This window comes from Penicillium verrucosum (assembly GCF_028828655.1).
Source record: "Penicillium verrucosum strain IBT 35672 chromosome Unknown utg000001l_segment0_segment0, whole genome shotgun sequence".
In the NCBI taxonomy this organism is placed as follows: Eukaryota; Fungi; Ascomycota; class Eurotiomycetes; order Eurotiales; family Aspergillaceae; genus Penicillium; species Penicillium verrucosum.
Genome location: NW_026643210.1, coordinates 10,712,450 through 10,731,608, shown reverse-complemented (window position 1 = coordinate 10,731,608; position 19,159 = coordinate 10,712,450). Strand labels below are relative to the sequence as shown.

Sequence of the window (19,159 nt, the reverse complement as noted above, 5' to 3'; positions counted from 1 at the left end):
AATAGACATGCAATCTGTTCCCGGCTTCTTTCCCCTTCCTTCAACCAAGGTGCTCCTAATTTGAAGAATTATTCGTTGCCATAGACCCATCCAAAGGAATAATCACAATTCTCGCTTTAAGCGCCATCTTGAGCGCAGCCTTATCTAGAGACGGAGACTTCTTAGGAGACCATGTCGTCCCACCACCTGCACGAATATCCTTTTTTTCAATATCATTCAAATATTCATCGGGCAAATCGACCCGGATCAAAACACCCCTAGGCCGAAAGACCGTCTCATTCCAATGCGAGATATGACGAGCAAGATGTTCACCACGATCTCCAGCCAGTGACGCGATCAGATTTCGCTGTTCTTTTCGATTTTTCGTGAGACGGGCAACGAAGATCGCAGGGATAGCTCCCAGAATGCCGACCATCACCCCGCCCACGGCCATTATGCCCAGGCCTTTTCCAACCACGATGGTCCATTGTCGACGTGAAAGCTTAGCCTCGTCGCAGATTACTTGTGTGAACTGGGCCCAGTGGTCTTCGGAGATGCCGTAATGAGATAGTTCGTCTGGATACTCGAAGCCCGATGTGCAGGCTCCGGATCTGGATGGTACTTGCAGGCCTCGGCTGAGGGCAGATGCAACGGCAAGCCCGGGTTCGTTTTGTTCTGGCAGGACGATCATGGGGTTTTCTATCTTTTCGTCGATGGAATTGTATTCCGATGATGGGGAATACGTTGGTGGAGCATCGTGTTCTTCGGGCTTGTTCATGGTTGCTGGAGTGGACTGTGTAGATACAGCTAGCATGCTCTTGATGGATGTTTGGAATTTGCTGTTGGTTTTTCCACTGGATGGATCTTTTGATATCCAATGATGTTGAGGTTTCTGATCATAAAAAATGTGGTCCTCATCGCAAATACTTATACTTCTCTTGGTCTACATCCAATCAAGCTTTTCTACTATCCACGTATGACTTGGCCAAACATCGTGGCAGTGTTGAGAGGCTTATTTCGGCACTCGGAATCATCTCAAAAGGTCTTTCAAATGATTGATGCCTTGTATAGGCCACATTATTTTGTGTTCCAGGCACTTTGGGGGGGGACCAATAGTGATTGAAGGCGTTACGAGCAGGGGGCCTTATCCTCGTACTTAATGACTGGACCCTCGACCAACTAGATTTTCAGGAATGATGAATTAGTCTAAATTGACCAATGGCATAATCATCAAACCCGAGATTAACTGTTTATGACTCTTGTACTCCGTATGTTGTATAGTTATATACTCCGAGCTCCGCATGAGTCACCGAAAAGGAAAAGGGGGACGTGCATCAGCTAAGGCTGACATCCCCCGACGGATCAACCAGGCATCTTCTTTCTCTCCCCAATTCATCGAATCATGACAACGCGATACAGAGTAGAGTGTACGTCGTCTGCGGCTCTTTTCATCTCATTGAGGATGCCTCTGCTAACATCTTTTAGATGCCCTCAAGGTACGGCTACCTCCAGAATTCGTGTCCCCTCTCTACCCCTCACTAACTCCACAGTATAGACCCATCGCCGGGATCAATTAGTAAGTACAATATCTAAAGCCTAAAAGAGTCAGCCTAACAATCTATAGATTGAATGGATCAAAGTATGTTGCCTAGTCATGTCATATTTGCAGATTCTAATCTTTGTAGGGTCTACTGGCCGTCCCCTTTGTCCTGCACTCCCAGCCCACCGCAATTTACAAGGAAAACGGTGAGGTACTGAAGACTGTCGCTGCCGACACCCACCATCGTTATGCAGAGATTATGCGTGATGTAGAGAATTTGATGTTCGATCACAGTAAGTGGCATTAATAGAAATCAAGAAAATAGGGGTATTGGTCCCTAATCGCTCTTTTGAAGTCCAACACCACGAACGCAATGCTCCTGGCAAATCGAAATTGAACCTCCTAGTTCCATCCACTGGCACATTTTTCACAAAGCTATATCTGGAAGATGCATTCAAGTATCAAGACCAACAACGATTCATCAGCCGCCGACGCTTCGTGGCCCCTTCCTTCAACGATATCAGACTGATATTGAACTCCGCCCAGGTGATAGGTCTTGTTCGCTCCAGCTACGTGAAACTAGTCACATTTGATGGAGATGTAACACTCTATGACGACGGCGCCTGTCTAACATCCGACAACCCCGTCATCCCCCGGATTCTACGACTCCTTGAACAAGACCGTAAGGTCGGCATCGTGACAGCGGCCGGATACACTGACGCCCCGAAGTATTATCAGCGTCTTCATGGTCTGCTCGATGCGATTCAAGACTCAACTACTCTCACCCCCGATCAGAAACAAGGATTGATTGTCATGGGCGGCGAGAGTAATTTCTTATTCCGCTTCGACCCGACCTCGGACGCCAGACTTGTCTACGTGCCGCGGAGTGAATGGTTGCTGGATGAGATGCAGTCCTGGAGTGATGATGATATTACCGAGCTTCTTGATATTGCCGAGTCGGCTCTGCGTGCGTGTTCAGAGAATCTCAATCTACCTGCTGCTATTCTGCGCAAGGATCGGGCGGTTGGTGTTTACCCAGTAAACGGTGTGCGAATCAGTCGTGAGCAGTTGGAAGAGACTGTTTTGGTTGTGCAGAACACGGTCCAACGTTCGGCTGTTGGGGCACGATTGCCGTTCTGTGCTTTCAATGGTGGAAATGATGTTTTTGTGGATATTGGCGACAAATCATGGGGTGTACGCGCCTGTCAGCGATACTTTGGTGGAATCGATCCAGCCAAAACATTGCATGTCGGTGATCAGTTCTTGTCAGCTGGAGCCAATGACTTTAAGGTAGGAAAATCATCTCTCCTTAGCTGCTGATCAGACTAACGTCTTTTCTAATTAGGCCCGTCTTGCATCCACCACTGCCTGGATTGCGAGCCCCGCTGAGACGGTGGAGCTACTCGATGAGCTGGAGGAAGCGGTGCACCCGTAGTCATTGAACTCTACATTTAAACCCTGGAATGATGCATCTGTCCGGGGTTTACTCTGCATTTCGGGATCAGTGCTACTACTGACATAACCCCAGTCATTTTACAGTACTGTTTTTGGACACGATAGCAAACGCCGGTAGCATTCGTACTTTATTTGAAATAATTTCAAGGTTCAAATTGATTGTTCTATCCACAACGCACTTTATGTCGTAGACCAAGGGTCTTCAAGAGAGATAGAAACTCATCAAACAAAAAAAGCATAATTCCCCAAACTCCCAGGCATAAATGTCACGTAAACCATCCTTGGTTCTGGAGGACTTATTGCATAGCATCGTACAAAGCGTAACGGACGTTCAGTACGATCGCCCTCAACATCACAAGTTAGCGGATAGTTCGCCGGCCAGTATTTGGAAGAAACATTCAAGCATATCCCGGGTGCATCATTGGCGTGGATTGCATGGTTGGTTGGGAAGAAGTTGAAGTCCTTGGGTGGGAATCCTTTCAAGGGGAGCTGGGAACCGAGGGAACGGATCGGACTGTCGAAGGATCTGGAAAGTAGAAAACAGGGATAATCGTTAATATTCGTAATGAAGTGGCTCCATAAATGATCACTGTACGGGGGAGCAGATCCTCAATGGCCAAAGAGCAAAACGAGCAGCGACGAAACGAATTGGATGGGGGTTGAACAAGCAAATGAGTAGGGTCGCAGTCGGTTTACGTACTCTCATAGCAGGACCAGGTTTCGTTGGTACTAGCGTGGGTGCGTCCAGATAGAACATTGACAACATCCTGCAGTTCAAGCCAGAACTCAGACTTGGGGCGACGGCGCGCCCAATCAGTCTCGGTAGCTTCCAGTCCAGTTTCACCACCCATGGGGGAGAATAGCACACGTGAGCCCTTGACACCAATCACAGCAGAGGAGAGAGGGTCCGTAGCGATTTCATCGCTGCTCTTGCTGGCATACCCTTCGATGTGCTCCATGCACCTGATGGCCATACGCATAGCACGGACACGATCCATTGGCGAAGGCTTTCCACCTTGTTGGAAGTGACCGGGAACAGCGGCACGAGACTCGAATCGGCCCTTTGCCTCTTCCTTGATCATGTCGGCGATCACCTGGGTAGTGTATGTGCCGGAAGCACATTCGTTACGCAGAATGATCTTACCTGCACGGTTAGCTCCTTTGTCGCGGATAAAGTTTTCACGCAGGAAGTCAATATCGCGCGAGAGCATCTTGATATCAACACCTTCCTCGGGAATGTATACTGCCACTGCACCCACGGCGAGGCCAGCCGTGGTCGCAATATATCCAGATTTTCCACCTTGGGTCTCAATGACGAACACTCGGCGGCGAGAAGAGGAAGCGGATTGACGAATCGCATCACAGAAGTCAATCAGGGTGTTGAGGCAAGTGTCACTTCCCAAGGAGTATTCAGTGCCCGGGACGTTGTTAGAAATGGTAGCTGGGAGCACGATGAGCGGGATCTTGAACGCATCATACTTCGCACGAGCTTGGCGCAGCTCGCTGACGGCTGTGAAAGCCTCGAAACCACCAACAACAAAGAGGGCGTCGAATTTGTATAGCTCAAAGCACTTGGCAGTGTTCTCCATATCGACAGATGGCAGGCTACGGTTAGTACCAATGTCTGAACCACCCTCGTTGACCCAGCTATCAGCTTCCAGCCAACTGACCTCGCGGACTGAGCTGACTGGCTGATCGTCGTGGTGACGGCACAATCCGGGGAAACCGTTATGAATGGCCAGTGGGGTGTGGCCACGGGTCAAGCAGTATGCAACGGCGGCACGGGTTGCTTGGTTCATACCACCAGCCGGGGCACCGACGTGAATAATGGCAATTCGCATTCTCTTAAAATCGGTAAGCATATGGGAAGACTGCGGAGGCTTAACAGCCCAGATGGTCTTAGGAATTAAGTGCATACCTTTCCCTCTGGGAGAATCATCTTTGGGTCGTCCTGGGTCGCGGTGGTCAAATATGCGTTATAGTACTCCTTGAATTCAGGATCACGGAGCTCCATGGCCACATCAAAGTCCTTTTTGTCAATCTTGCCCGTTACATCTTTCGTTGCTTGAACTGCTTCCATCAGAGGGGTGCGCATGATCTTGTTCTCGCGGATGGTGATAACTGGTGAAGGGGACTCGGGTGACATTTCTAGCACGGCGCGAACGGCCTCCACACCCTGCAGAGTTGACAGCCAGCGGTCATAAGCACATGCCGCACCACCTCGTTGGGTGTGGCCTAGAATGGTGACTCGAGTGTCCAATCCTAGCCGGTCTGTGAGAATATCCTTAATCTTCGAGCTCGAGACCCTGTTCAATTGGCGATCCTGGGCTCCTTCGGCGACAATAACGATCGTACGGCGCTTGCCCCGTTCGGTTCGGTTCTATCAAACGCCATCAGTTAGCAAAAGAAGGAGGTCGTTGAACAACCTTGGAGTAATACCCACCTTGGTGATCACGGAGCACATGTCATCTTCCCAACCGTCCTTAGGGGGCATCTCGGGGAGGAACATCCAATCTGCACCAGTACTGATGGCGGACATCAAGGCGAGCCATCCACAGTGGCGGCCCATCACCTCAATGACGAAACCACGCTGGTGGGAGAATGCAGTATCGAAAACGTCGTCGACGGCGTCACAAATACGGGTCAGGGACGAATAACAACCGATAGTGGCATCTGTTCCAGACATGTCATTGTCGATGGAACCTACCAGGCCCACAATGTTCAACACCTTGTAGGGTGCTACCTGCTCAGTGGACAACTCCCCGGAGGCAATGAGGTCTGCCAACAGACCAGGCCACTCGGCACGGAAGACATCGGCACCAGTCAAACTGCCGTCACCACCGCAGACAACCAGTGCATCGATACCCTTCAGGACCATGTTCTTCGCTGCCTTCATACGGCCAACACGCTCACGGAATGCCAAGCTGCGGGCAGAGCCGATCAGGGTACCACCGCGGGACAACCACCCACGGACATCCTCCCAGTGTAGTTGGCGGATCATATTGCCGCCATTGACCAGTCCTTCGTATCCTTCGAAAATGGCGTAGGCTTCACAGTCGCAGTGAATTGCCATACGGACAACGGCCCGCACAGCACCGTTCATACCGGGAGCATCTCCACCGGAGGTGAGAACACCGATGCGGCGTCTCTTAGCCGGCTGGGTGGCAATCTTAACGGGGGGCTCCATATCGAATTGAAGGCTTCGACCTGAAATACAGGTCGATAATCAAGAGAATAGAAACAAAAAATGTGATTGAGAAGAAAACAAGTCAAAAAAAAAAAGAGAAGCTGATAAGGGCGTTGTAAAGCTCCCGTTATGAATGGGGTGGGGTGTGGAGGGGTCAAACCCAATCCGGTGAGAGAAATTGGGCAGAAGGTGGGTGCTTTGCGTCACAGACGAAACAACTTGAAGCTAAAGTAATTATGTTGGAATTAAGAAGTATGTTGTATAAGGAATTGTTGAGAAAATGATGAACTGGACTGGATGATTTTGACCTCCTTGTATATATTTCTCCCTAAATTTCCAAGTGGTCTGACCTTTTCCAATACCTTGACGGTACCTGCGTTCCTTTACATTTTGGCTGCAAGACGCATGTCACCGCTTGGTCAAATTGGGTTTAGTGTAGGCGGTGAGGATGTCTGTCTGACATCACTGACACTGTTTGATTTGTTTGTTTGATTTGGTTGATTTGATCTGTTTGGTTTTGTTTGGCCCTCGATGACATCTTCTCCCTTCCTCGAGAGCTGATTCTTGTTATTGTCATTCTCCATTATAGCCCTGGAGTCATCAACATCATCATATTCATTATTATAGCTGCTCTTCTATGGCTTACCCCTGCAGCAAATATCATTGGTGTACAAGCCACCCGTGGGCCCTTGCCAAGCATCGTCTGACCGGTTCATCTACACAACATTGGTGCACAAGAATTGCACTGAACGAGTGATGCCACACACATTGTCACATGGTCTCACATACTAATATTTCTCATACGGAACTTGATTACCACTCTCGGAAGCATATGATCTGTAGCGGGGTGCCACATCAGTTTTAGACCTTTTGCAGTGCCACTTGCATCTGTCCATACAAAATATGGCCTAGGGCCACGTTTTTGACGCTGACACGCTATGCCTGCAGCTCCTTTTTTAATCCTTGTGTGCAGTGTTCCACAGACCCTTCGATCCTGCCTAGTAGGTACTTACTTAACTAGGTGAAAGCTCTGGGCGCTACGGTCAGTCACAGTCACAGTACAAATAATCTTACCATCGTCAAATACATGGACAAACTGCAGAACCGAGGGCTAAAAAGCCATCCTTGGATTAGGCATGGATAAAGTATTAGCGTAATCCTGTCATGGAGAGATGGGCTGATGTCTATGCGGATATCTTGTCTTATTGCTCCGAGATCTCGGTAATCGGCTTGTTTGGCACCTCATATTTGGTATTGACCACTTGCCCAAAATATCGATCCCGACGAACTCGTTTAATACCTTCCTGGAAAGGGTGCTCAACTGTAGTGATGGGTTGATCTTTGGCGCAATCTAAACCAGCCTCAGCGGATACTTCCGATCCAGTTGACCAAAAACATGCGTTGAGCGTTGCCTACTAACAATAACTAGTAGTTATTATTTGCTTCACTGTCAGCCGTAGTGTGGAGCAATTCTCCATTTTTGAGTTGACCCCTTCCGAGAACTGTCTTTACGCTGTGTCGATTGCTAGGAGTGAATACGTATGCTATAGTATCCTAAATTGAATCATTTTCTTGTTGTGAACTATTTCGAATCCATTTATAGCCGAAGTTTTACCACCAAATATAATTGTGCAGCTAGTGTCCTCTCGCGACCAGCATGATTTAGCTACTGCATTATCAGCTCCGAATTGTAAGTTGACGGCAAGGCTATGACTTACGCTGAGCACGAATGACTACCCTCCGTCCCTGGGTCTGCGCATCCGCTCGAGCAGAGTTTGGGGTGGCCAACATCTCCAGGATTCTTGCAATGGAATAACACATTCTTGAGGTCCTCCTTCTCTAGATCTGACCCCTTCAAAACATCCTTCAGGTCGTCCTCGGTGAACCCTATTTTTTCTTCGATTAACCCTGAAACAGCTATACGTGGTTGGGAAATAGGCTACCTTTGTCTTTGATCAAGGCGTCAGAACAATAATCAAAGCTAGGAGTGCATGTCTTCCCTGCGAGACCAGTTGTGGCCAGTGCAAAGACTGTAAGGAAAATAGAAGAAAGCTTCATTGTTAGGCAAATGAAATATTCAAGATATCACGAAAGGGTGAAAATGAAAGTTGAAGTGGAAATGATTGAACTATTATATCGAGATCATCCCTCGACATTGAAGATATGCACTAATAAAACAAGCAATTCACATTTTTAGTTCCCAGGTTAGACAGTTGGTATGGAATGCTAGAATGCAGTTACGCCATTCACATGCCTCACGTGGAGTTGGATTCTTGGGTTTATCCTATCGTCCTTAGAACTGAGTAGCAAGGACCGATCCAAAAGGAAAGACTAGTAGAGCTCTAAATCGTAAAGCTTAACCCCGAGTATGCCATATCCTAACGCACCCCGACAATGGCCTTACCGGGCGAGTCTTCCGATATCTCTGCCTACTGCCACGCCGTCCCCCAATGGTAGAATGGATGGGAAAATCCTCAACCCTGTATGAACATGTATGAAGGTCTAGAGAATATTAGACTGGGGTTGGAACGAGCAATGTAAATAGTCGTCCGACATCGGGATACCAGAAAGAATTCACTCTATTCCCACTTGGGCAGTCCTATCCTTTTGAGATAAGATAAACCCCGCACGATGTCTACATCCATATAATTATATATTTACTCTATACCAGCTCCTATTTCTCAAAAGCAAAGTAGGCTTATTTATTTCTGAGTTAAAGAATCTACCGCAGGTTCTTGATATTCGCAAAAACGGGGCCTTTTACATCGTCCGCGATGGCGCCGAATGATTCAGGTAATACAATCGACGCCTATTATTAATGTCGACTAATTTAATATCATGCTTGACCCTACCGCAGTATAATTGGAAAGTTAACACAGTCTAGTCTTCGGCCTCGTTACGGCTGACCCAGGCCTGCCACGACCCAATCCCACCGAGTCCTACTGGCAGCACATTCCACATCCTCTCGCCGACGTCCGATCGTCAAAATTGCCAACTGACCGAGATTTTGCAATCATTGGGTCCGGTATCACAGGTCTATCGGTAGCTAGATCCCTCTTAGAACGCCACCCTACTGCTACAGTAACCGTTTTGGAAGCCCGTGCCCTCTGTTCAGGTGCAACTGGGCGCAATGGTGGCCAAATGGCTGCGAATGCCGGAGAGCAGTATATGAATCTTGCAGAGACACATGGGGTCGAAACGGCGGGCAAGATTGTGGATTTCACATTCCGCAATTTGGAGAAGATGCAGGAACTGATTGAAGAGTATGACGCCGTGGAGTTGAGTGAGATGCAACGTCTGCGAAAGCTGCGAGTCTTTTTGACCCAGGGGAAGTTTGACGACTTCAAGAAAAGTATCGCGCGCTTAGAAGTGGATCATCCTTCTAAGAAGGGGCTGTATACAATTTTGGATGCGGATGCTGTTCTTACGGTGAGTCGTATCGCCTATGTGGTCAGAAGATGTCATTCTGATCTTCTCCTTTTTAGGAGCATGGAATTCACGGAGCATCTGGAGGAGCACTGCTTCCTGCTGGAACAGTCTGGCCATATCGTCTTGTCACCAAAGTATTCGAGGCACTCTTAGAAAAATACCCAGATCGCCTGACGATTGAGACACATACACCGGTTGAGTCTGTTGAGCACATTGCAACACTTGCCTCGTCCGTCATGAATATCTATCCGTATACACTGCGCACTCCTCGCGGTCTACTACGAGCACAGACTGTAGTTCATTGTGCCAATGGGTACAGCGGACATCTCCTTCCTCACCTGCGAGGGCTTGTACATCCTTTCAAAGGCACGATGACAGTTCAAGATCCAGAGAATGCTGTGCCAAATCAAGGCACGACTATGTCATGGGGCTTCCACTACCCTCCATCCTATGATCCTGAAACCCAGCGTCTTGGATATGGACTGTACTACCTAGGACAGAGTGCTAAGACTGGCTATTTCTACTTCGGCGGTGAGAATACGCGTTTGGAGGAGTCCGTATCTGCAGATGACAGTTATGTGGCCGACCACTCCGTTGACCACTTGGAAATCGTCCTGCCGCGATTCTTTGGCAAAAATGACAGATCCAATTGGCGTCTGATCAGTTCGTGGAGTGGGATTATGGGATATTCCTCTGATGGTCTGCCAATGGTCGGACGATTGTCACCGAAGCTGACAGGGCGGGAAGGCGACGGCGAATGGATTGCTGCTGCATTCAATGGATATGGCATGGCGAACAGCCTGATGAGTGGCGAAGCGTTGGCTTTGATGATTTTGGGCGAGGATGTCAGTGATTGGCTCCCAGTCGCATATGGACTGGGCGAAAAGAGACTCCGAGAGACGCTCACAGTCCCAAGGGCCGTCAATGCGCTAAGTTCGAAGTTATAAGAAACCTTTTCAAATGGAATTGCATTTCAATTCAGCCTTTTGTGGCCATGATTTGTACAGGGTATTGAAGTCTCTGTCTATTATTGATTTTTGCAAAGGAAGACGGCAACGAAAAATTGTTGCCTCGACCCACTTCACCTCGCGAGCTATCACGACTTTTTGCTTCAGGCAAAAAGTTTTCAGAAACAAAAAGTTGGACTCGCGGGGAATCGAACCCCGGACCACTCCCATGCTAAGGGAGTATTATACCACTAAACCACAAGCCCTGTTATTGGAGATCGGGAGACGAGTATCGGCTCAAGGCGGGATAGAGTGGAGTGGTTCGGCCCGATACCAATGTGCGTTCTCTGTGGGTCACGAACGTGACACCTTGGTTAACACACAATCCATCAAAGAGGACTGCTTGGGTGATCCAGCGGTAGGGGATGGTTTCCAAGTATGCGGCATTGAATGGTAAGAGGGCAGTTCCCAATGCCCCCGCCCGGTTCCGTCAATACAGCGTACAGTGTAGATCTCGAGAGACAGTTCATGACGGGACAGAGCAATCTTCATCTTTTTGCGTTTTTCTGATTTTGAAGGGGTCAGAAGTTCACCATGTTGAGGGTAAATCGCTTCCCAAGTGCCTTTTGTTTCGTCTTTGTCACTTTCGGGCTGTGGAAGACCGCCGTTGGACGAGACAGTAGAAACAACATCAAGCAACAAGAGATGGGTGATGGCTGCTTCTACTTCTTCCCTATGAGAAAGTTTACCAGGAGACTCAAGGTCCGGGTACTTGGGCATAATGAATGACACATCAAAGCTGGTGCCGAAGGGTGGTAAGGAAAGGTTGGTGTGAATAGCAATTGAGAAAGAACCCCGGGGGGTCGAGATTTTGCCGTTGAATGTAGATAGCAAGGGGGTAAGGAACTGACCAACGAGGGTCTCCACTGCTGGGGCAGGAGAGGTTTGTCTCCTTGCTGTCGAAAAGACTCTTGAGGTGTACGCTGGTGGTTCCAACCCTGCGGATTGCAAAACACCGAAGAGATCCTTCAGCAAGGACTGGAGCCAGCGTACATGAGACATATGCTGGATGTAAGCTAGAGCTGGCCGAATAAGTTGATTCTCAGGAACTGATCGCGTTTTCGGAGTCAGGGGCAGCGGAAGTAGAGTCCGACGACGCAAGTTTTGACGGTGCGCGTACGCCAACAATATCCGGATTGTATGTGCCAAACCCTCTGCGAGAGAAGTTTGTTCCTGTGAGATATCATGTTCAGGTTCCGGGGTATCTTCATCAGTATCAACCAAGTCCAGTAAAATTTCGAGATCATCGGAGGCAGGAATTTGAATGAGATTCTGACGTGTCGTCACACCAAAGCTCGCGATTGCTCGAGCTTCTCGGACCAGCTCATAGAAGAGCTCCTCTTCATAGACCGTATCACGAGCTTGCAAAATGCGATCCTCAATGGTTTCGTTACCGTTGAAGGTGGAACGGGTCGGTTTAGAGCTTCCCGAAAGTCGACCATTCTGTATCACTCGTACTCTAACAAAACGGGCTTTGGATGGGATCAATCCTTCGTCCAATAGCAAAGCTCCATCCTCAGCTCGGCGTAAGGAAGCAAGGCCGCGGTCGCGGAAAACCGGCGTGGCTGTATTTGGTTGCGGTCAGCAGATGCTTCGTACTGTATCAATGTCGCGTCGGTATGCGCTCACCTTCAAGGAACCCATATTGCACGCCAAGCGATTGCTTTTCGCTTGGGAGACGGGAAACTTTCCATCCTTTGTCCTTAACAGCCAGTACCTCGTTCCAGTATCGAGTCTCCGACGCGACTTCGGTCTCAAGTCTGGAGGCGGCCTGCAGAAGCTTGTTTGCGGCCGCATTGAAATTTTGGATCCGCCATCCTCTTGATACTGCTGATATATCTTTTGTTTTGGATTCCGGTTTCGGGGGAGGGTTCACGACCTCGGCATTGAGCGAACCGAGGGGTGCGACTTGCTTGAGGAAGGCCGACATGGAGGTTTCGGCCTGACGCGGGGCTTGCTTGGAGAGCAAAAGGGAGACGAAGTCGAGGGCGAACATGGTCTCCATGTGAGCTTGCCTAAAAATCTGTCAATTCTTGCGCTGGGGGCATGGCTTCAATACCGTTAGACTCACATGGCGAACTGAGTGATCTCGGCGCGCCGCTTGTACAGTTGCTCCAAGCGCTCCGTCGAGTCAAGATCGCTCGCATCTTGATCACTCTCATCTACCTCATCCAGACCATCTTTTTCTTCCTCCTCGGCAATCTTGTTTCGAAGAACATCTTCGTTAACCTCGCGAAAAGAGCCCCACTGATTGTTGATTTGCGCGATCTCCACAGGTAATGTATCTGGACGATCACGCTTCTCGGGGATGGGGCGCAAAGGCAGGGTGAAGGAGTCGGCCATTGCGTCAATGCACCTAGAGATCACTCCTCTGCGAAAATTAGCAAAACCAATGGCTTGAGTGGGAGAAGAAAGAAGAACAAGTGGACGACCTGTGGATGATCAATTCGGTGACGTAAGTTGCACGTGATCGTCCCTGAGATAGGATGCCACTTGCAGTTGACTTTTGTCCCCCCAGTATTAACATTGGATTTGCTTTTCCTATCCTAGAATGAACCGGTGATCCCGGTAAATTGTGGTGCATTAAGTCCTATGGAACTGTAGAAGTAGTCACTATGGGAAACATCGATGTCACAAAATGCAAGAGATATATATTTATGGTCATCCATGACATTGGTTCTTCTTGCAGCTTATAAACAATGTTAATTCAAGGAAAATGCCCCGGAACATACCAAAAATAGACCTTGTTCATATATTAAACGCTAGTACTATAAATTATCCTAATAGTTTTCCAGACGTTCTTAACCAAGTATGAAGTAACCTAAGCCCACATCGATATCTACTAACCTATGTACATATAAAATTTTCCAGGAGGTATATCCGACCGGAAATCAATGGAGATATATATATCCATGCATGTATACCCAGGTAAATTAAGACTCCCGCAAGGTTCTCTCGGGTTCTCCATCATACTTTCTACGTAATCATTGCACGTCACCTCGGCAAACCTCCCATCCTATATACCTGCCAGTTAACTTTTTCTGAACATTATCCTCCTAACCTATGGCATCGTATCTAGTGACTGGCGCTTCTCGAGGGCTCGGCCTGGCACTGATCACCCGCCTAGCAACATTGCCCAAAACTGAGGTGGGGACAATCATCGCCACCGCGCGCCAGGACAATTCTGCTAGATTGAAGGAAATTGCAGATACCTCAGCGCGGCGAGTGCAGATTGTCAAATTGGATGTCACCGATGAATCCAGTGTAAAAGGAGGGGTGGCGGCAGTAGAGCGCCAACTGCAAGGGAAAGGACTTGACTATTTAGTCAACAACGCGGGAGTGAGTGACTGGTCCCCAACAGGACTGGAAGGAATGTAAGTTGGGATACCTTGTCGGAAATCTTGCTATGATACTAACTTCATAGGGACAATCTAAACGAGACCTTCAATGTCAATGTCACTGCGCCACATGTTGTATCGCGCGCTTTCCTGCCACTTTTGCGCAAGGGCGAGAAGAAAACTGTAATCAACATGTGAGGACATTGGAAAGAAACGATACGGACCTTTTTATACCACTATAAGAAGCTGACCTAAATATAAGATCGACCACTTTAGGCTCCATAGCTATGGCTGATGCGTTTCAGCCCCTGTTGTCACCGGCATATAAGATCTCGAAAGCCGCATTAAACATGCTTACTGTGCAATATGCCAAGCAATATGCGAATGATGGCTTCACCTTTCTTGCGATCAATCCTGGTGTAAGTCAAGCTTTTCATGTCATTCGTTGGTCGCAAATTTCGCCAATTTACTAACATTAAAAGTGGCTTCGCACTGACCTTGGTGGCTCTCGAGCTGACCTTCCGGTTGAAGTAGGTGCGGAGAAGGTCCTGGATATCATACAAAAGGCAACGCCGGAGCAGAACGGAAAATTTGTGAACATACATGTTCCTGGATGGGAGACGCGAGAGAGTCCAAATCAATATGATGGTAAAGAGATCCCTTGGTGAGTAGGTAGGGCATATTTCGACACTATACCTGGAATATCATACCAGAAAAGAGGGCCATGACGAATAATCACACAAAAGAATGAATTACTTCATACCCCAAAGAGGAGATTCTATGCGCTACTAGTAATTTCCTTTAGTATGACTACATACGGCTATTGTGAGAAATGTGATTCAATTTGCTTGCTCATCGAGTCGATCTTAAATTTGTCACTCTAGCCCCCTGATATGCACTGTGGGCTACCTTAGTCTTTGTTCGGCTGTCGAGCTTTCACAAAATCAACCAAGTCAAAGAAGCTCTTCTTGTAGTGTCGCTGCTGGGTCGTCCGATTGACCGCCTGAATGCCAAATTGCTGCGTGTAATCTCCAAATTCCCAATTGTCAACGAAGCTCCAAGCAAGGGCTCCCATAACATGCACACCATCTTCATATATTGACTTCAGAATTTCAGACATGAAGGAAAGATAATAGACGCTGCGTGGAGAGTCAAATAGCTGATCAGAGAGCTCCTCCGATTCCGCTTCTGCGTGTACCGGAAACCCAAACTCTGATACCAGAATTGGGCTTCGGAAAGTATTCCACAGGTAGAAGAGATACTCTCGGAAATATGTTGGTGTGATATACACGTAGGATTCAGAGCGATACCCAATGTTCCATCCATAAACATTCTTTGTTTCTTGCTTGACGCAATTTGGGAAAAGTTCATTCGAGCTTGATTGGTTGGTAGCGCAAGCCTCGATACCTTCATCGGCTGGAGACACTACCGTAGCGGTATACGGATCGATCCCAAAAAAGTCGGATGTGTTGTGGATGTGTTTCAGTTCGGATTTGCTCAAGGGCTTGGCTCCAGGGAGTGTGTCTAACACGGATTTTGGGTATTGTTTACCCAAGAAGATCGGATTTGCGAAGATCCCCAGTTGCATTTCTTGGAAGCGATCAGCTGCCAGAACATGGCTAGAGTTTTTCGGATCTTTAGGCACTCCAAAGTTGTCGTTGAACTTTATGCCAATCTTCCCTGTAGCCTTCAACGTATCATGATAGAAGTGATAGACCTGGGCATGTGCTTTGACAACGTGGTCCGCGCCTTTGAAATTGAATGCGTAGAGCAGGGGTTCATTGAAGGTTACCCATATTGGGACTCGGTCTGCATAATGAGAAAGAAGAACCTGGGAAGTAAGCCATGTCAGACTTGCGTGAGTTTGATGGCCTGTAGACTAGAAATTATACCTTTCCATAGTTGACAAATGCGTCGACAAAAGTTTCATTTTGATACCCGGCATTGTTGTAGCCAATATCTGGGTGTTTCGTGATATTGTCGCTGGCAACAAACATCAATGGGCTGTCAAAATGAAGCATTGTAACCACTGGCTGAAATGACGGTCAGAATATTAGGACTCAACGAGCACACCGAGATAGCTGAGATTATTTACCGTCATCCCTGCATCGAGGACTGTGTCAATCAAGTCATCATAATGATCAATGGCTTGTTGATTAACAGGTGTTCCTGGCAGAGCAAAAGGCAAAATCCGCGCCCAGGGAATTGTAAAACTGTAATACTCCACACCCATCGCAGCTAGTCGCTGTATATCTTGCTTATACAAGAAATAGTTTTCATTAGTGACATAGTCCTTTGGCTCGCTGTCGGATACCAATTTCTCGAGCAACGAAGGTCCTCGGCCATCCAACGCAATCGCACCTTCGATCTGGGCTGCACTCCCTGCAACACCAAACACGAAGTCTTTGGGGAAATTATAGCAGTCTGTGGGACCAAAATAGTCGCGCGGTGGCAAGACTAGCTCACTGCTGGGCACAGGTGTTGGACTGACAGTTGTAGAGAATAAGCCAGTGGTGGTCTAACGGAGTGAGCATCAACTCCATTTTAAAGAGAAAACATCCCGGGGCACACGACATACATAGTTGTGAAGATCCGCCTGTAACCACATCGAGGACCATGCAGCTTGTCCATATGGATCCTTCGTGTCAGTTGCACTGATACTAGTTTGATCTGGAACCCAACTGCCCCACGTTGATGTCGACCAGGTGGTGGTTAAATGCTTGACTACGTCCGTATAAGGCGCGGCATATTTCCTGGTTGTCGTCGGGGAAGGAACCGAGGTTGCATATCTCATACTCTAATTAGCAAGCGATGGTGTAAACTAGATCTAAGTATTTCTTACCGAACTGTCTCGTTCAAAGTATAAGAGAAGGGCTGGAAGTGGTACTTCGGGGTCACATTCGACTGTGTGCATTGTGGTCGAGCGGAGTAACCGGTTGTTGTCATGTATACTTCCTGTGCCTGTGTGGCTACAGCCAAAACAGCAAGGGAAATGAACGGCACCCGCATTTCTGAGGAGACTATTAGACAGTTTTACCGTCTTGCATGTAGGAAGCGGTCCGTTCAAATAATTGATCCCCCTTAAATAAGACTTCCCTCTCAGAAATCAGTGGGTGTGCCGGCTAATTGTCGGTCCATGGGAACAGTACTAGATGGATGGCGCCAAACTCAAATTCACTCAGTTGGAATGCGTCCAGTGCCACCGCGTCACTTATCTAGCCTTTAAGAGTTCTGATCGGCAGATACAGCCGGTGATGACTTGCGATGTCTGATTACATCTACTACTTGGGGTATATTCCCCGGCTTCTCCGCATTGTGCGCCTGCAGATTCCCCACTTGGTAAAGTTGGGGAAAGAAGGTCGAGCCGGAAACATATCCTTAATACAACATAGAAAGGTACCTAGGTAACACTTCGACATTTAACTGTCACGTCATCTCAACGCGTCTATATATTGTAATACGCTAGCAATAACCGGAGTGGCCCGCTATTATCCCCATCTAGGCCGTCCAGCACAGTCACAACTCTCAACATTTAACGGTATTTTTTTTATATATATAGTCCTTTGGAAGGTTACCCGAATATCGACTTCGAATATGTCAATCAAAAGGCTTGGATGTTACATTGTAGCACAGTAAATCTATTTTAGACTTATGTAGCATTAATAGGCCACCCCTTTCATTCAATTGGGCTTGTGGTTTAGTGGTATAATACTCCCTTAGCATGGGAGTGGTCCGGGGTTCGATTCCCCGCGAGTCCATTCTTTTTGCGCTTTTGCGCTTTTGCTTACCTCAATTGAGTTGTGAGCATTTTCCTTTTGTATCTCTTTTTTTGGGGAGGTGACTACTTCATGGTTGATTGAAGATTATTGTTCGTGTAGAGAAGTTGAAATTGAAGCCAAGTTCCCTAAATAATGGTGGATGAAAACATGATTTGTAGAGCAGTGCGAACTACTCCTCCCAATTGAAATTGATCACAATCCGCCCGGCGACTTCCCCCTCCGAAGTTTTTCCACAGCCTCGGGCATGCGATTTAGTGGATAGACTTCACAAATTTGTCTTAGAGCCCCTCTCCGTGCGAAATCCAATGCCATGGCAGTATCACTCCGGCTACCGACAAGGGTGCCCTTGATGGTAAGATTTTTGAAGATATACTGACAGGGATCGGCTCCTATCGTCATCGACCCTGCGGGAGGAAGACCGACACACATCACAATGCCTCCGATCCGGTCTCCGATAAATGAAACTGCTGTTTTATAAGCAGCAGGGGCTGTCACAAACACCCCATGAGCCCCGACCCCGTCGGAAATTTTAATCACAGCTTTGGCGGGATCAGCAACTTCTTTGAAATCCACAAAGGCCTCTGCTCCCATCTCCAGCGCTAATTTCTGTTTGGATGCTCCCGTGTCTACCACGATGGGCCGCATTCCCATGCCTTTAGCCAGCTGTACACCTTGAATTCCCACACCCCCACCTCCGCCGGGGAAAACAACCCAAGCCCCGGATCGAAGGTTAGACTCAATCAGAGATCGGTACATAGTGCTGGCACTACACATAATTGGGCCGGCAATTTCATCGGGGACTCCATCTGGAATTGGCGATGCATATCGTGCCGGTGATACCAAGTATTGCTGGTAAGTACCTGATATAATAAGCCGCAATTCAGACCATTAGAAATGATTTTAAAGTTAGCCTTACCTGCCGTCTGCAGACCAGCGAGAATTGCGCCCTTGCAGTACGTCTCTTTGTCGTCCCAGCAAAGTGCACAGGACCCGCATGTATCCATCATCGGTTTGATTCCGGCTCTATCGCCCAACTTGAAAGTCTTGACGTTGGCTCCAACTTTGACCACTACACCCGCACCTTCATGTCCTGGTGATCGCACACCAAACACTGACATGAACGGGAGACCTAGATCTCCTTGCATCATATGGATGTCGGACGAGCAAAGTCCAGTGTAGTTGAGCTTGATCAAAACATCGTCGGGGCCTATATAAGAGCATCAGTGGCCGCCAACTTGTGTGTACTGGAATAGTTGACAATCCAACAAAGATTGGGGTCATACCTGGTTGTGGCACCGGCACCGTCTGTACCTCGACATGGAAATCGGGGCCTTCGTTCACCACCACCCCCGCTTTACAGTGCGTGGGAATCTCGACTTGAGAGTAATCCATGACGGAGCCCATGTTTTGATGATCTGTATTGCGAAAGCTCAAGGATGCAATGT

The 19,159-nt window shown here is 48.0% G+C and overlaps 9 protein-coding genes across 9 annotated transcripts; 3 read left to right on the top strand and 6 right to left on the bottom strand.

Moving 5' to 3' along the window:
- Positions 1-55: 55 nt before the first annotated feature.
- N7516_003918 (uncharacterized protein) lies at positions 56-757 on the bottom strand (the record flags this gene model as incomplete). Its single annotated transcript, XM_057216638.1, has 1 exon — positions 56-757. One exon carries the CDS (start codon positions 755-757, stop codon positions 56-58), a length of 702 nt encoding a protein of 233 aa, XP_057078521.1.
- A 624-nt stretch (positions 758-1,381) lies between these two features.
- isn1 (IMP 5'-nucleotidase ISN1) lies at positions 1,382-2,954 on the top strand (the record flags this gene model as incomplete). The annotated part of the gene is made up of 7 exons (XM_057216637.1): positions 1,382-1,406; positions 1,465-1,475; positions 1,535-1,555; positions 1,604-1,618; positions 1,665-1,812; positions 1,875-2,809; positions 2,865-2,954. 7 exons carry the CDS (start codon positions 1,382-1,384, stop codon positions 2,952-2,954), a joined length of 1,245 nt encoding a protein of 414 aa, XP_057078520.1.
- Positions 2,955-3,666: 712 nt separating this feature from the next.
- N7516_003916 (ATP-dependent 6-phosphofructokinase) lies at positions 3,667-6,161 on the bottom strand (the record flags this gene model as incomplete). Its single annotated transcript, XM_057216636.1, has 3 exons — positions 3,667-4,818; positions 4,893-5,354; positions 5,418-6,161. The coding sequence occupies 3 exons, from the start codon at positions 6,159-6,161 to the stop codon at positions 3,667-3,669; spliced, it is 2,358 nt and encodes a 785-aa protein (XP_057078519.1).
- Positions 6,162-7,875: 1,714 nt separating this feature from the next.
- Positions 7,876-8,219, bottom strand: N7516_003915 (uncharacterized protein; the record flags this gene model as incomplete). Its single annotated transcript, XM_057216635.1, has 2 exons — positions 7,876-8,048; positions 8,105-8,219. The coding sequence occupies 2 exons, from the start codon at positions 8,217-8,219 to the stop codon at positions 7,876-7,878; spliced, it is 288 nt and encodes a 95-aa protein (XP_057078518.1).
- Positions 8,220-8,893: 674 nt separating this feature from the next.
- On the top strand, positions 8,894-10,537 carry N7516_003914 (NAD(P)/FAD-dependent oxidoreductase; the record flags this gene model as incomplete). Its single annotated transcript, XM_057216634.1, has 3 exons — positions 8,894-8,954; positions 9,046-9,590; positions 9,647-10,537. Coding segments are annotated over 3 exons (1,497 nt in total), but the record flags the coding sequence as incomplete, so codon positions are not given.
- Positions 10,538-10,891: 354 nt separating this feature from the next.
- N7516_003913 (mediator of RNA polymerase II transcription subunit 17) lies at positions 10,892-12,940 on the bottom strand (the record flags this gene model as incomplete). Its single annotated transcript, XM_057216633.1, has 3 exons — positions 10,892-12,162; positions 12,227-12,612; positions 12,669-12,940. The coding sequence occupies 3 exons, from the start codon at positions 12,938-12,940 to the stop codon at positions 10,892-10,894; spliced, it is 1,929 nt and encodes a 642-aa protein (XP_057078516.1).
- Positions 12,941-13,660: 720 nt separating this feature from the next.
- Positions 13,661-14,603, top strand: N7516_003912 (SDR family oxidoreductase; the record flags this gene model as incomplete). Its single annotated transcript, XM_057216632.1, has 4 exons — positions 13,661-13,971; positions 14,022-14,129; positions 14,198-14,354; positions 14,418-14,603. 4 exons carry the CDS (start codon positions 13,661-13,663, stop codon positions 14,601-14,603), a joined length of 762 nt encoding a protein of 253 aa, XP_057078515.1.
- Positions 14,604-14,845: 242 nt separating this feature from the next.
- On the bottom strand, positions 14,846-16,944 carry N7516_003911 (glycoside hydrolase family 1 protein; the record flags this gene model as incomplete). Its single annotated transcript, XM_057216631.1, has 5 exons — positions 14,846-15,766; positions 15,828-15,968; positions 16,031-16,453; positions 16,514-16,724; positions 16,778-16,944. 5 exons carry the CDS (start codon positions 16,942-16,944, stop codon positions 14,846-14,848), a joined length of 1,863 nt encoding a protein of 620 aa, XP_057078514.1.
- Positions 16,945-17,906: 962 nt separating this feature from the next.
- N7516_003910 (zinc-dependent alcohol dehydrogenase) lies at positions 17,907-19,118 on the bottom strand (the record flags this gene model as incomplete). The annotated part of the gene is made up of 3 exons (XM_057216630.1): positions 17,907-18,574; positions 18,631-18,921; positions 18,998-19,118. 3 exons carry the CDS (start codon positions 19,116-19,118, stop codon positions 17,907-17,909), a joined length of 1,080 nt encoding a protein of 359 aa, XP_057078513.1.
- Between the last annotated feature and the right edge of the window lie 41 nt (positions 19,119-19,159).